At 60.5% G+C, this 12,177-nt stretch overlaps 4 protein-coding genes across 8 annotated transcripts; 2 read left to right on the forward strand and 2 right to left on the reverse strand.

The window, feature by feature from the left end:
• Positions 1-156: 156 nt before the first annotated feature.
• gemin6 (gem (nuclear organelle) associated protein 6) lies at positions 157-1,890 on the reverse strand. The gene is made up of 2 exons (XM_077605724.1): positions 691-1,890; positions 157-597 (listed from the first exon to the last, which is right to left on the reverse strand). Exons 1-2 carry the CDS (start codon positions 873-875, stop codon positions 183-185), a joined length of 600 nt encoding a protein of 199 aa, XP_077461850.1. The 5' UTR covers positions 876-1,890; the 3' UTR covers positions 157-182.
• Positions 1,125-5,832, forward strand: ero1b (endoplasmic reticulum oxidoreductase 1 beta). Of its 2 annotated transcripts, none has more exons than XM_077605714.1 (16): positions 1,125-1,604; positions 2,732-2,851; positions 2,932-3,015; positions 3,093-3,134; positions 3,202-3,296; positions 3,470-3,543; positions 3,636-3,756; positions 3,829-3,875; positions 4,042-4,050; positions 4,110-4,136; positions 4,219-4,311; positions 4,388-4,634; positions 4,718-4,787; positions 4,926-5,012; positions 5,104-5,237; positions 5,499-5,832. In XM_077605714.1, exons 1-16 carry the CDS (start codon positions 1,470-1,472, stop codon positions 5,557-5,559), a joined length of 1,446 nt encoding a protein of 481 aa, XP_077461840.1. In that variant the 5' UTR covers positions 1,125-1,469; the 3' UTR covers positions 5,560-5,832. The 2 variants fall into 2 exon arrangements, with proteins under 2 accessions (XP_077461840.1, XP_077461841.1); XM_077605715.1 differs by lacking the exon at positions 1,125-1,604 and adding an exon at positions 2,047-2,156.
• A 44-nt stretch (positions 5,833-5,876) lies between these two features.
• Positions 5,877-9,959, reverse strand: tbce (tubulin folding cofactor E). Of its 3 annotated transcripts, XM_077605712.1 has the most exons (18): positions 9,797-9,959; positions 8,966-9,038; positions 8,751-8,877; positions 8,450-8,534; positions 8,208-8,378; positions 8,055-8,140; positions 7,831-7,930; positions 7,603-7,705; positions 7,461-7,537; positions 7,274-7,369; positions 7,067-7,131; positions 6,945-7,009; positions 6,718-6,870; positions 6,513-6,651; positions 6,368-6,436; positions 6,227-6,286; positions 6,053-6,144; positions 5,877-5,985 (listed from the first exon to the last, which is right to left on the reverse strand). In XM_077605712.1, the coding sequence occupies exons 3-18, from the start codon at positions 8,848-8,850 to the stop codon at positions 5,890-5,892; spliced, it is 1,557 nt and encodes a 518-aa protein (XP_077461838.1). In that variant the 5' UTR covers positions 8,851-8,877; positions 8,966-9,038; positions 9,797-9,959; the 3' UTR covers positions 5,877-5,889. The 3 variants fall into 3 exon arrangements, with proteins under 3 accessions (XP_077461838.1, XP_077461839.1, XP_077461837.1); XM_077605713.1 differs by lacking the exon at positions 8,966-9,038; XM_077605711.1 differs by lacking the exon at positions 9,797-9,959 and having other exon boundaries at positions 8,966-9,760.
• rbm34 (RNA binding motif protein 34) lies at positions 8,621-12,000 on the forward strand. Of its 2 annotated transcripts, XM_077605722.1 has the most exons (12): positions 8,621-9,544; positions 9,823-9,959; positions 9,993-10,051; positions 10,119-10,183; positions 10,255-10,426; positions 10,614-10,673; positions 10,734-10,777; positions 10,857-10,940; positions 11,018-11,087; positions 11,156-11,198; positions 11,344-11,462; positions 11,526-12,000. In XM_077605722.1, exons 1-12 carry the CDS (start codon positions 9,516-9,518, stop codon positions 11,787-11,789), a joined length of 1,146 nt encoding a protein of 381 aa, XP_077461848.1. In that variant the 5' UTR covers positions 8,621-9,515; the 3' UTR covers positions 11,790-12,000. The 2 variants fall into 2 exon arrangements, with proteins under 2 accessions (XP_077461848.1, XP_077461847.1); XM_077605721.1 differs by having other exon boundaries at positions 8,624-9,544; positions 9,823-10,051.
• Positions 12,001-12,177: the final 177 nt, after the last annotated feature.

Below are 12,177 nucleotides of genomic sequence, written 5' to 3' on the forward strand. Positions count from 1 at the left end.
TTGGACCGTTGCCCGACGACGTTCGGACCGATTCGAATACAGCTGGACCGAGGCGGAATGTAGAAATTTGGTCCAAATAATCATCTCGCTTTGGACAATCGGACCCCCTCGGCCATCGAGGGCACCCACGGAAAGAAGTCAGTCTCCACCCCCAAATCATTTCAATGCCACGAGGCTCTTGTTTATTTGACAGATGTGGGCGAGTGAGAGGGAGAGTCTTCCCGGGCGTAGTATCGTTGGAGCAGCTCCCGCACCCTGCCCAAGATGATGGGGTTTCCGCCCCCGCAGTCGCAGTCGTCCGGCCCGTACGGTGGCGTCACCAGCAGGGCGCCGGCCACCAGCAGTCCGTCGCCGCGCTCCTCCACGGGGACGTGCTGGCTCTCCAGCCAGCGGCGGAGGCCGGCTCGCCGCCCCGGGTCGGCCCCGCCGCACGCCGACTCCGACGCCGTGGCCGAGGTGGCGAAGAGCCCGCGAAGGCGCGAGGCCGCGGCCTCGTCCGCCTCCCGGATTTTCTCCACGCGGCGCACCGCGGCGCCCATCACCACGCAGAGGCCGTTGGGCTCGTGCTCCGTGGCGCCCAAGGTGACCAGGACCAGGCTGCGGCGAGGCAAATAGACAGAGAAAAACAACGGTAGGTAGGGTGATGGGCGTGGGGGTTGCACCGCCCACCTGGCGGCGTTCATAGCGAACCTGGCGGACACGGGGTCGACCGTGAGCAGCCAGCCTCCAAACACTTTCCCCGACGCCGTCACTCGGAGCTCGTTGTTGACGTAAGCGCTCCACTGCAGAGGACCCAAGCTGGGCCAGTCGTCAGAGCAGCCGCTAGCCAAAGCGGGCGTGACGGCCGAGTCGTCTTCGGAGTAGCCACTAGCCATAGCGGGGTGTCTTCCCGCCTAAATCCCGCAAAGGGGTCCTGTCGTCGACGAGCCACCGAGGTTAACAAGATTCCAAAATACACACCCAGGTACAAATAAAGAAAGAAAGAAAGAAAGTGGACAAGGCGCACTATTGAACGTGGTTTGGTGCGGCGTGTCGCCAATGCTCACACATACGCCCGGAAGCGCCGTGCCGCCAATGCTAAAATCGACATTCGGAAGCGCCCTGCTTTTATTTTGAAATGCAAAAGATGGGAAGTCGTTCGGTTCGTGCGATTCTTCCGGTTTGCCTGCCCGCGTCGCAAAAGCAGCTGCTGGAAACCTGACCCGACTTGTTTTGACTTTTCGGCCCCAATAACCGCCTCAGCGACCGGCCGGGTTGGACTTTACCCGCCGGCGGACATATCCGCCTCGCGCGCGCGCGTCACTAGCTGGCTCTCTGGCCGTAGCCAGCCGGAAGCTGACGGAAGCTGACGGAAGCTGACGGAAGGGGACGGGACGCGACCGGACTCACTCGGCTGGATTGGACTGGACTCCTTCTGGCACTCGGCAATTGTCCGGCTCCGGCTCTGGCGCTCGGGCTTGCTAGCAGGCATGCTGCGGAGAATGATTGTGGAGGCTTCGGGCTCCCTTCTCTTGGCCTTCTTGCTAAGCAACCTAGCCCTAGCGTGGTTTCAGCTCAACAAGCGTTCCGCGGCGGCAGAAGACGTGCAGAGCTGCTTCTGCCATGCAAGTCACCTTGTTTCGCACCTTGTTTTGCTCCCATTTCCTCTCCTTTCCTCCCCTCTTCTCCCCTCTTCGGTGTCGGAAACGGTCAGGCTTCGACCTTGTCCAAATCTCGCTCGCCAGCCTGCCGTGTATTCACGTCACCTTTAGTTTGACACCGTTTTGTTTGGGCTTTGCGCGATTTCACTTGAAACGAGAAGAACAGGCTTCTTTTTCATCCTTTTTTTCTTCTCTTCCTGGACCTGACGGGACGTCTGCTTGTGTACGGCGAGCGTGGTGGAAGGCGATTGGCCAAGGCCTCGCTCGCCCCGCCTCGCCGACGTTGGCTTCTCGTCGCCATTGGCCGAAGGGAGAGGCGAGGCGGACGGAGAGGGCGGCGCTTATTCCAGCGAGGGGGCGGGGCTACGGCAGTCTCCGTCCACTTGTTAGACAGGCGCTTGAGAAGAAGAAAGTGCACAAAAAAAAAAGGCCAAGATGTTGCGAGCTCTTTGCATCTTCTTGCCTTTAGCCACGCTTGGCGCACGCACACGCGCAGTCGCAGTCGTGCCATGGCAGGTCAGAGTTTCGAGCTCATTTCCAGTTTTTTTCATGCGTTTCAAAACTTTTTGTCAGCTGACCGCTCTTGCCTTTTGGCAACATATGCTACAAACTACAGGTCAAGCGATCTGGGATTTTCCATGACAATCCAACCAATATTTTAGCTCTAGTCCAATTTGCGCCAGGTGGCGAATGAGTTTTTTTCTTCTTCATTCGTTCGTTCAGCGGATCTCCCGCTTGGAGGCATCCGCCGCCGTCGATGGGCGCCCCACTTCTCTTTTAGCGCGTCGCTCGATATTTGCTCTGTTTGTAAAGGCTGCCGCGGAGTGGCGTAGGTAAGCGCCTGACGTGGTCCGCGTTTTTGCTGCTTTTCTGTCTTAATGATTTGATTTGGTGATTCTTAATGATCCCATTCACTTTTATTTTCTTTGTACTTTGTGCTTTTGCTTTGTTGTTCTGCGGCCTTTGCGACTGTTCTATCTAACTTCTAACGATGCCTTTCCTGTATCTGCGTTCTCACCCTCTTGCTACTGTCACCATGAAATTTCCCCAATACGGGATGAATAAAGTTATCCGATCCAATTCGTCCACAGCTGACGGGCGTGCTGGACGACTGCTTCTGCGATGTGGAGAGCATCGACGTCTTCAACAACTTCAAGATATACCCTCGCATTAAGAAGCTGTCCGAGAGGGACTACTTCCGCTACTACAAGGTAGGCTCGGACGGGATGATGGGAATCGGCGCTCCGTTGTGACTGACGCGCCGCCCACGCTCTCTCTCTCTCATGCTCAGGTCAACCTGAAGCGAGCGTGTCCCTTCTGGCCAGACGACGGCCAATGCGCCATCAGAGACTGCCAGGTGGAGCCCTGTCCAGAGGTAGGTGAACGGCCGCCGTCCGTTTTTCGCCGGCGCTCGCGGCCCGCCTCTCGACCGGCTGTCTTTGACGCTCACAGAGTCGGGTCCCCGAGGGCATCAAGTCGGGCAATTACAACAAGGTGAGTGGCCGAGGCGCGCCCGCGCTGTGGCGTTCGGCCTCTGACGCCCGGTCCCGCCCACCTCCAGTATTCGCAGGCCGCCAACCGACCCGACCACCGGCCCGACCACCCCGTAGCGTGTCAGCAGGCGCAGGAGCTGGGAGCCATCAACAACACGCTCAGGTGAGACCCAGAGAGAGGAAGCTCCTTCTTCATTCGCTCTATTTTCTGCCGCCGCCGGCCTTCCCCACGAGCGCTAGCTGGCGGACAGCGACCTTGGCACCCTTAGCAGCCAATGAAAAGGCTCGTGGCTACGGCATTCCAACATTTTTTCTTTTTGCTGTGTGTTTGCGTAGCCATCAGAGCAAAGAGGCGTTTGCCGACTGGGCCAGACACGATGACGCTCAGGATCATTTCTGCGAGCCGGACGGTAAGAGGCCACGGCCGGGCCGAGCCGAGCCGGGCACCAGATGACGTGGTGGGCCCCGGCTGACGCCCCTCCCCCCGCGTGTCACGCGGCAGACGAGTCGTCGCCGGACGCCGAGTACGTGGACCTGCAGCTCAACCCCGAGCGCTACACGGGATACAAAGGGCCGTCGGCTTGGAGGGTCTGGAACAGCATCTACGAGGAAAACTGCTTCAAGTCGGTGGCCCCCCCGACGCCCGCCTTCAAGCGGGACGTCCTCCGCTAACGTCCTCCGTCCTCCCGCGGCAGGCCCCGGTCCGTCTACCGACCTCTGAACCCTTTGGCCCCCAGCAGAGGTGAGCTCTCGGCCGGCGTCCGAGCCGTCGGCCGCCCTCGAAACTCGCGGCGGAGAGTCGATCGGTCGCCGTCTCGCGCTTTTTTCCCCGTACGGCCGGCCGTCTCGGGTTAGTCGGAGCCCAGATCCCGCAAACGGACGCCGTCATTTTTTGTTCTTGTCTTTAGGCGACGACGGTGAGTAAGACGTGGCGGCGGGCGCTTATCCGGATGATGGACGCTCTCTCTGCTTCCAGGCGAGAGCTTCTACAACTGGCTGGAAGGTGAGGCGAGGGGCCACGAGCCGTCTTCTTCCCGCCGGCCATCCTTTTGATCGAGCGCCATTTCTCTCTCTCTGGCCGGCAGGGTTGTGTTTGGAGAAGCGGGTTTTCTATCGACTCATCTCGGGCCTTCACAGCAGCATCAACATCCACCTGTGCGCCGAGTACCTGCTGGAAGGTAAGGTCGCCGCGGGCCAACGGGGGCCAACGGGGGGCAACGGTGGGCGCGTCTGACGCGCGCGCGGGCGGCGCAGAGGCCTGGGGCCGGCCGGCGTGGGGACCCAACCCCGAGGAGTTCCGCTCCCGCTTCGACACGGCCGAGACCAAGGGCGAGGGGGCGCGGCGCCTGAAGAACTTGTACTTCCTCTACCTGATGGAACTGCGCGCCCTCTACAAAGTGGCGGCCTACTTTGAGCGCGCCGTGGTGGACCTGTACACGGGCAACGGGCGAGAGGACGCCGACACCAAAGAGCTGCTGCTGGAAGTCTTCCAAGAGATCAAGTGGGCGGGCGGAGCGCGCCATCCCTCGCCCGGGCTGGCCTCTCCTCGCCGCCGACTCATTTGCCGTCCTCTGCCCCTTCCAGAATGTTCCCCATGCACTTTGACGAGAAGTCCATGTTCGCCGGACGCGAGAAGGAAGCCCAAAGCCTCAAGGTAAACGTAAAAAATGCTCATTGACATATATGTGCCGTCCCTTTTTATTAAATCAATCAAACACAAAATGGCTGGCCGAAAAATGCTCGCCCTTCCCACTTTCACCGGTATCGAACGCGGATCTTTTTGTCGGCGTAGGAAGAGTTCCGTCTTCACTTCAAGAACATCAGCAGGATCATGGATTGCGTGGGCTGCAGCAAATGTCGACTTTGGGGGAAGCTGCAGGTAAAGGCCCTCGCCGTGGGCCGTCCACTTTGGGGGGGGGGCTCCAGTTAAGGGGCGCCGACGTTGACGCCCACACGCCGGACGTCCTCAGACGCAGGGGCTTGGCACGGCGCTGAAGATCTTGTTCTCGGAGAAGCAGATCAAGAAGCTTCCGGAGCATTCGCCCTCCAAAGGCTTCCAGCTGACACGCCAGGAAGTGGTGGCCTTGATCAACGGCTTTGCCAGGTAACGCCGCTCGACGGGCTTCGTTTGGAGTTGGAGCTCGAGGCCCAGCCGAGCCTTTTGCCTGGGCCCAATGATACGGTCGAGCCGAGTCGAAACTAGCGCACGATCCATTAAATAGCCTCACTGAATTCGACAGCGCTAAAAGAACGAATAGTGCCATCTCGTGGCCGCCACGGGAAAATGCGGAACAATGACCTGACGGTCCCCAAAGAGCAATTTGTCCCGTCCCAAAATGGCCGACTTCCATTGCTTCTGTTGCAGGTTGTCCACCAGTATCCATCAGCTGCACAACTTCCGCCTGCTGCTTAAGGATCGCACGTGACAGGAAGCCATTTTGGGCGGCGACTGACACCGCCGCCTTCCGCTCGGATGTTGGGCCACTTCCCGTGCGTTGCTAGACTTAGGGACTCTTTTTAATTTTCTCTCTCTCGTTTGTGTGTCCGTGCAAATAGAAGACTTGATCGCCCACCTGTTTTGTTCTTGTAAGGAATATTCTCTTGCGGACGTTTTTGCGCCGCGGACCAAAGACTCGGAAGCTGCCTCATTGACTTTTGTCGCGTCGTCCCGTCTGCATTAAAGGCCGGACGGATTCAAACTCGGACTCTTGTCTTTGCAATGGGGACCACTTTGGCGCAAACAAACTTTTCAAGCTTTATTGTCGGCGGACCACAACGGTGTCGCCGTCCTCCACGTCGTAAAAGAACAGGGTCTTGAGGTCGCCGCCCATCTCGTACTCCGCCCCGACGACCTGCGCGGCGGAAAGCGTCAGGAGAAGCGGAAGAAGAAGACGGAGGGCGTGGGCGTGAACCCTTTACCTTAGCGCTGGTGTAGCTCAGCTTGAGGTCACCGGCGGGGACCCGGAGGATCCTGGCCAAAAGGCCTTTGACCTTGCCGATCTCCATGGTGACTGCAAACAGAGGCGGGCCGGCGTTCAAGCGGCCGTTTGAGCGGACGGATGACGACGACGGCGGCGGCGGCGTTTGGCTGACCTGGAAGCTTCTTCACCAGCGGCGGGCGAGACGCCTCGTCCGCAAACACAAAAGTGATCTCTACAAGGGGAATATTTTGGAAAAATGTTCCCACGTTTACAATGGAAAAGGAGCGGGGATGCTGTGTCTGTGTGCGCTTACTCAACAGCTGATTTTTAAGAGCGAAGGGCCGAGGCTTTTTCAGCTCGCCTTCTTCCGGAGCGCCGTGCTCTGAAACACACAAAGAAAGTCGAGCCCGAGACGGACGACGGCGGCGGCAGCCACCGACGGCGACGGACGTCCTCACTTTCCACCAGCCGAGCGTAACGGGGATGGCGACGGGCAAACTCCCGGCGGGACGGACTCCGCCCCTCGGAGCGCATCCATTCCTCTCCGAACATCTTCAGGTAGTCGCGTTCGGCGCCCCGCCGCTCCTGCGGGCTCACCTGCGACGGCCCATCTGTTAGAAAACCCCGCCGCCGTGGCCACCCGGACGACGGCCGAACGCGCACCTGGCTGCCGTTGAGGACGCACAGGTGGGGCAGCTTGGCGATGAGCATCTGATTGGCCGTCTTGGGGTTGCGGTCGTCGCTGACCAGGTCGTTCCCGCGACACCAAAGCTGGCGCAGGGACGGCAGCTTGGCCAGCTCGTCGATCACGCCCCACTGAACGGGGACGGGAGGGGGGCCGTTAAAGTGGGGCGCCTCGCCGACACCCCCCTCCCCCTCCGGCTTCAGACCTCGGAGATGGGGTTGCAGTTCAAGTTGATCTTCTCCAGCGAGGCGAATGCCGACGTCTCCGCTCCTGAGGGCGGGCGAGAGCGTGGGCCAACCGCAGGGAAGGTAACACGGCCAGCCTTACCTGCCGCGGCATCGGGGAAGCGGATGTCGGACAAGGCGGCGTCGGTCAGGATGAGGTGCTCCAGCCTGAGAACAACGCAAGCGGAACGTCGGCCAGGGAGCTCCTTCCGCGTCACGCTCCCGTTGGCCGAGAATTGACGGCCTCCAACCATAACCCCTAAAACGTGGCTCGGCGGCCAGCTCGGGAGAAGGAGAAGGAAGAGCTGACCTCGGCAGGTGGGCCAAGTTGAGCAAGCTATCCTGCTCCACGGGGTTCTTGGACGCGTCCAGGCACCTGAGCTCTTCAAAGACGCCATCGGGGGGCCTGAAGGTGACAACGGGGGCCAGAACGAGAGTCGGTCGGCCGGCAGGCCGACCGATCGACCGAGTCGGGTCCTAACCCCGTCCGCCCGCACCTGTGCAAATGCGTGATGCGGTTGTCCTCCACGATGAGCTCCTCCAGCTTGGGCCACATGGGGGCGCACTCCAGGATCTGAAGGCAGAACCGCATCAACCAAACGGAGGTGCCAGGAGCGGCAGCGGACCGGGGACCCTTACCTGCGTCCACGCCAGGCGGCAGCCGATGAGAGTCAGGGCCCGGAGGTTGCCGAAAGCTCCCCGCCGCGCCGCGCCCTCCGAGGGCAAACTCAGTCTGTTGAAGCTGGCGGAAAGGTGGGCCCGAGGAGGGGAGGAAACCCCGGTCGGCGAGGCGGAAAGGCCGGCCCGAGGAGGGGAGGAAAGCCCGGTCGGCGAGGCGGAAAGACCGGCCTCCGGACAAACTCTCACCTGAGCTGAAGAGCCTCCAAATGTTCCAGCTGGCGAGCCACGGCGGACACCTGGTCCCAGCTGACCAGTAGCGAAGCGCTCAGGTTCAACCAGCGCACGTCTGGACCAAGCCCATAGGAAATAGCAACGTCACAAGCGGGACGGGTGGGACCCTGGGACCGCTTTGAAGGAAACCCCCCACCCTCCAATGAAAGATCATCAGGGGGAGACCATGCCAAAGATACTGGGCGTGGTCCGGAGGATGTCTCCGTCGGCTCCCGGCCCATTCACCAGGCACTCCTCCAGCAGGACCACGGAGAGGCTTTCCAGACTGCGGAGAAAACCGCGGACATCGGCGGGGGGTTTTCGCCTTTCGCGCTCCCCGTCGGAGGCGGCACCTGCGCTCCTTGACGTCGGTCCACTCCAGCGTTTTGCTGGAGATGTTGATCTCCTCGTCGGCCGCCGCCGCCCCCGCCCCGTCGTCGCCGTACCTGCGCCGCACCGCCGAAACGAAATCGGAGCCGAAGCTGGCCTTGGACGGACGCACGAAGGAGCCGCCGCTCGGGTGCCTGACGGGAAGAAGCGGCCGGCAGTGGGCGATGGGCCCTGGCGAGCGGGTGCGGACACGCCACGGAAATACCCGCAGGCGAAGTAGCGCACGCCTTCGTGACAGCCGTCGTGCTTCCCTCTGCTTGGGTCGTCCCACTCCACGCCCAGCCACACACCTGTGGAGTGGAGAGGAGGAAAGGCGAGGGGAGGCGAGGGGAGGCAATGGGAGGGACCCAAACCCAGGCGTCGCCACGGTGACGAAGGAAGGAGATTTTGGAAGCGCTCGGCAAAAGCGTTTGGTAGGCGACGTAGCTAGCAGGGCCGCCGAAGGAGGCGCTCGTGCGCCACCGCCCCAAAAGAGAAACTATAACGGGCGTATCGGCCGAGCCTACCTTCGGTGGGCGGCACGGCGCCCACGAAGCGGACCGTGGCCCGGTCATCGCCACACGAAACCCGCCTTCCCAGGGCGTCCTCCGGGACTTCCGCCGCCATCCGCCTCCAACGCCAAAACGGCCGCCTCTATCGAGGGAGGGCATTTGGTGGACGCTGGGTTAGGTTCGGCGCTTTTCGATGGTACTTCGGCAACAACCCGAATGTCAGCGCTCACCGTTGAAAAGGAGATCGCAGCCCAGGGGGAGGAAAGGAGCAAACGAAGGCACGTACGTCTCCAATCTAGCAAGCTGGGGACGGCCAAAATGCTAACATTTCTCCTTTTTCCCGGCAAGATGCCAGGGGACACTTTACAGTGACCCACGCCCCTCCGGTTGCGACGCCCCGCGGGACTCCAGTACGCCCCCAAATCAGCTACTTTCCCCAGATAATATTCCCATACTCGTACTTCAAAACGCAGCGACGTCTCTGATTCCAATTATTTGATCAAGAACAACAACAAAAGACTCGTTGGATCCATCCAAACGAAAGCTTTAACTTGAGCGGACAATCCGGAAGTGTGTTGCTCGACGGACTTATTTAGCGGAAGGACCGGGGTCGAGCAACTCCAGCTACAAACGTGGGTCAATTGCGACTCTCGGGTCTCCTTAGTTTGACTTTCTAGCAAGAAAAGTGCTCTTCCTCGTCTGCGCCGGAACTACAAGCCCCCGGCAAACCTTTCATGGGGTATTTGTGAGACGAGCGGAGACGAAAGATTGCCGATCGACATGATGAGGAAAAAAGCTTCTCCTCCCAGGTTTGTTGACATCCTCCACCACTCGTTAAGCTAGTTGGCCACGGCCTGGGTGGGAATCGGACCCTACATCGAGGACACCATGCTGACACTTCTATCGCACGCGTGTTCTCCTACCGCACGTCATGACTTTATTCGTCGTCTCGAATGGAAAACGATAGCGCTCGCGGTGGGGCTAAGCGCCGCCATGGCCGCCTTATCGACAGGGCAGGGCGAGTGTTCGCTAGCTCGCTCACTCTGTTAAGGTCTCCTCACCCTTTTTTTCTGCTCCTTGTGTTTAGCGGCGAGGCGTCGTCGAGCTACTGCTTGGGCCAGGTGTCGGGAAGTCTGACACAGTGTGCGGCTTCTGCCTCGCTCTCGGCTTTGTTTGGCGCCTCCACCGCACCGCCAACGGGAAACCTTTTCGTGCCGGTAGGGGGCGGCCTCTCGCAGCCGGTCCCTCCGGGAGGAAGCGTCCTCTCGCAGCCGGCCCCTCCGGCAGGGGGCGTCCTCTCGAAGCCGTCCGCGCAGGTAAGCACGGATGGAAACGAGCTCATCGATAGTACATTCGGCCTTTCATTCTCTTCTTCGGGCCCAGCTTGCGGCCGGGCGCCACAAAAAGCCCAAGGTGAAAACGGAAGGCGAGCTGAGACTGGAGAGCAGGTGGGTGGGACGGACGCCGTCCGAGCGACACGCCCACTCCGGCTTTGACTCCGGCGTTGGCGCCCCCGCAGGGAGCTGAGCCTGCGGACCGCCGACGAGGCCGAGCGGGCGCCGGCCCGGCGGAAGCGGGCCGTTCGGGAGGCGGAGGGCGGCGCCGAGGAGCAGCGCTGGACGCCCAAGCGCCGGCGCCGGGAAGGCAGGACGGCCTTTGTGGGGAACCTGCCTAGCGACTGCACCGAGAAGGTTGGCCCCCACCCATCCCAAAAGCGCAAGATGAAAAATTGGCCCGTTTGCTTTGCGCGAGCGCGCTCACTGGGAAACGGAAATTGACGCGATAGAAGGGAAGCTGCATCCTTTGCTAACAATGGTGCAAACGGAAGGCTTACCTCCAAATATATCGGCCTTCCACTTTGACCTCCGTCACCCGCAGATGCTGCTCGGGCTGTTCCGGGATGACGGCGCCGTGGAGTCCATCCGCTTCCGCTCCCTGGTAAGAAACGCGCGGCCCGCCCGCTCGCTCGCCGTGGCCTGACGCCGTCCCGTCCGACAGGTGCGTGAAGATCTGGACGTGTCGCAGAGAGTGGCCGCCATCAAGTGAGTGACCGCCCGGGGCCGTGTGCGTGCGTGCGCGGCTCGCTCCGGCGCTCACAAGGCGCCATCTTGTGCGCGTCAGGCGGCTAGAGCGAACGTCCACCAGGAGCATCAACGCCTACGTGGTCTTCCGGGAGCCGGAAGGGGTGGTCAAAGCGATGCGCAGGTCGGTCGGTCGGTCGCCACGGTCCCCGCCCGCCGCCGCCTCGTCCCAATGCGACGGCACCCTTTGTCTTCCCCCAGGAACGGGACGGAGATCCAGAAAGATTTCATCATCCGCGTGGACCGCGTGAGCGACTCGGCCCAGAAAACCGTGAGTCGCCGGCTAATCCGTCGGCCGCTTTTGGCCCGCGGTTGACGCTTGAAGTCTTGCGTCCGCAGCACGACCACAAGCGCTCCGTCTTCGTGGGCAACCTGGACTTTGGTGAGTGTTCTCGCCCGACTTTGTGCCGTCGGCCGGCGAACGCCCCTTCCCCGACACCTTGGACTTGGAGCGCCGTCAATGGCGGCCAATGGGCTAGCGTGGCCACTATTCCGGCGGAAAGGATGACCCGTGTTCTGTCCGTCAGAGCTGCAAGAGTTGGCGCTGCGCCGCCATTTCCAGGAATGCGGCACGGTGGAGGCGGTGCGGCTGGTGAGGGACCAACACACGGGAGTGGGCAAAGGCTTCGGTTACGTCCTGTTTGAGGTACAGCGCAGGTCACGCCTGGTCTCTCCTCGCCACCTCTGACCTCACGCCTCCCCCGAACAGAGTCCGGACTCGGTCCAACTGGCACTGAAGCTGGACGGTTCCGACCTGAAGGGTCGCGGCGTCCGGGTCCAAAGGTCCACCAAGAAGAAGGCCGATGGCCGGGCGCCCGAAAAGAAGGCCCCCGCGGTCAAAGGTCACCCGCGGCAAGCCTTCAAAGGCGAGATGGCCGAGCCTACGCAAAAAAGCAAAAAGAAACACGCCTTCAAAGGCGAGATGGCCGAGCCCACGCAAAAAAGGAAAAAGAAACGGGCCAGAAAAAGCTAAAGAAGAAAGGGAAACAAGTCCGTTGAACGAGCAAAGCTTTGTTTTAGTCCCCCCCCCCCTCCATCTCCAAGCATCCCTCTGCCACCAACTTAGATGATTTTGTCGACAAGGCAAGTCCGTGTTTTGGGTGGTTGTTTTTTTTCTAATAAATGTAGACGAGGACAGATTTGAGTGTGATTGATGACATTCCTCCATTGAATTTGCAAATGTTTGCCTGGGTGGGTAGTGAGGGCAGCATGGAAAGGCTTTAGTCACTTTCCTTATTTTCATTGAGCAACTATTCCAAACATTTGACAACATGACAGCAGTTAGGTTTCGTTTAAAACATTGTAACAAACAAAAGACTAGAATGAACTTTTAGAGAAAAAAAGGGGGATAGCCCCATTAT

The sequence above is a fragment of the Stigmatopora argus genome, chromosome 7 (assembly GCF_051989625.1).
Source record: "Stigmatopora argus isolate UIUO_Sarg chromosome 7, RoL_Sarg_1.0, whole genome shotgun sequence".
NCBI lineage: Eukaryota > Metazoa > Chordata > Actinopteri > Syngnathiformes > Syngnathidae > Stigmatopora > Stigmatopora argus.

What these genes read in the sequence shown, in the direction of transcription:
- rbm34 (XM_077605721.1), top strand. Translation starts at nt 9,516, where the DNA reads ATGATGAGGAAAAAAGCTTCTCCTCCCAG. An exon ending in GCGACTCGGCCCAGAAAACC is followed by an intron (nt 11,088 to 11,155) that starts GTGAGTCGCCGG and finishes TTGCGTCCGCAG; the next exon opens with CACGACCACAAGCGCTCCGT. An exon ending in TCGGTTACGTCCTGTTTGAG is followed by an intron (nt 11,463 to 11,525) that starts GTACAGCGCAGG and finishes TCCCCCGAACAG; the next exon opens with AGTCCGGACTCGGTCCAACT.
- tbce (XM_077605713.1), bottom strand. Translation starts at nt 8,850, where the DNA reads ATGGCGGCGGAAGTCCCGGAGGACGCCCTGGGAAGGCGGGTTTCGTGT. An exon ending in GCGTCCTCAACGGCAGCCAG is followed by an intron (nt 6,652 to 6,717) that starts GTGCGCGTTCGG and finishes GGGCCGTCGCAG; the next exon opens with GTGAGCCCGCAGGAGCGGCG. An exon ending in TTACGCTCGGCTGGTGGAAA is followed by an intron (nt 6,437 to 6,512) that starts GTGAGGACGTCC and finishes TGTGTGTTTCAG; the next exon opens with AGCACGGCGCTCCGGAAGAA.
- ero1b (XM_077605714.1), top strand. Translation starts at nt 1,470, where the DNA reads ATGCTGCGGAGAATGATTGTGGAGGCTTCGGGCTCCCTTCTCTTGGCC. An exon ending in TGCAGAGCTGCTTCTGCCAT is followed by an intron (nt 1,605 to 2,731) that starts GCAAGTCACCTT and finishes ATTCGTCCACAG; the next exon opens with CTGACGGGCGTGCTGGACGA. An exon ending in GACTTTGGGGGAAGCTGCAG is followed by an intron (nt 5,013 to 5,103) that starts GTAAAGGCCCTC and finishes GGACGTCCTCAG; the next exon opens with ACGCAGGGGCTTGGCACGGC.
- gemin6 (XM_077605724.1), bottom strand. Translation starts at nt 875, where the DNA reads ATGGCTAGTGGCTACTCCGAAGACGACTCGGCCGTCACGCCCGCTTTG. An exon ending in GTCGACCCCGTGTCCGCCAG is followed by an intron (nt 598 to 690) that starts GTTCGCTATGAA and finishes GCCTCGCCGCAG; the next exon opens with CCTGGTCCTGGTCACCTTGG.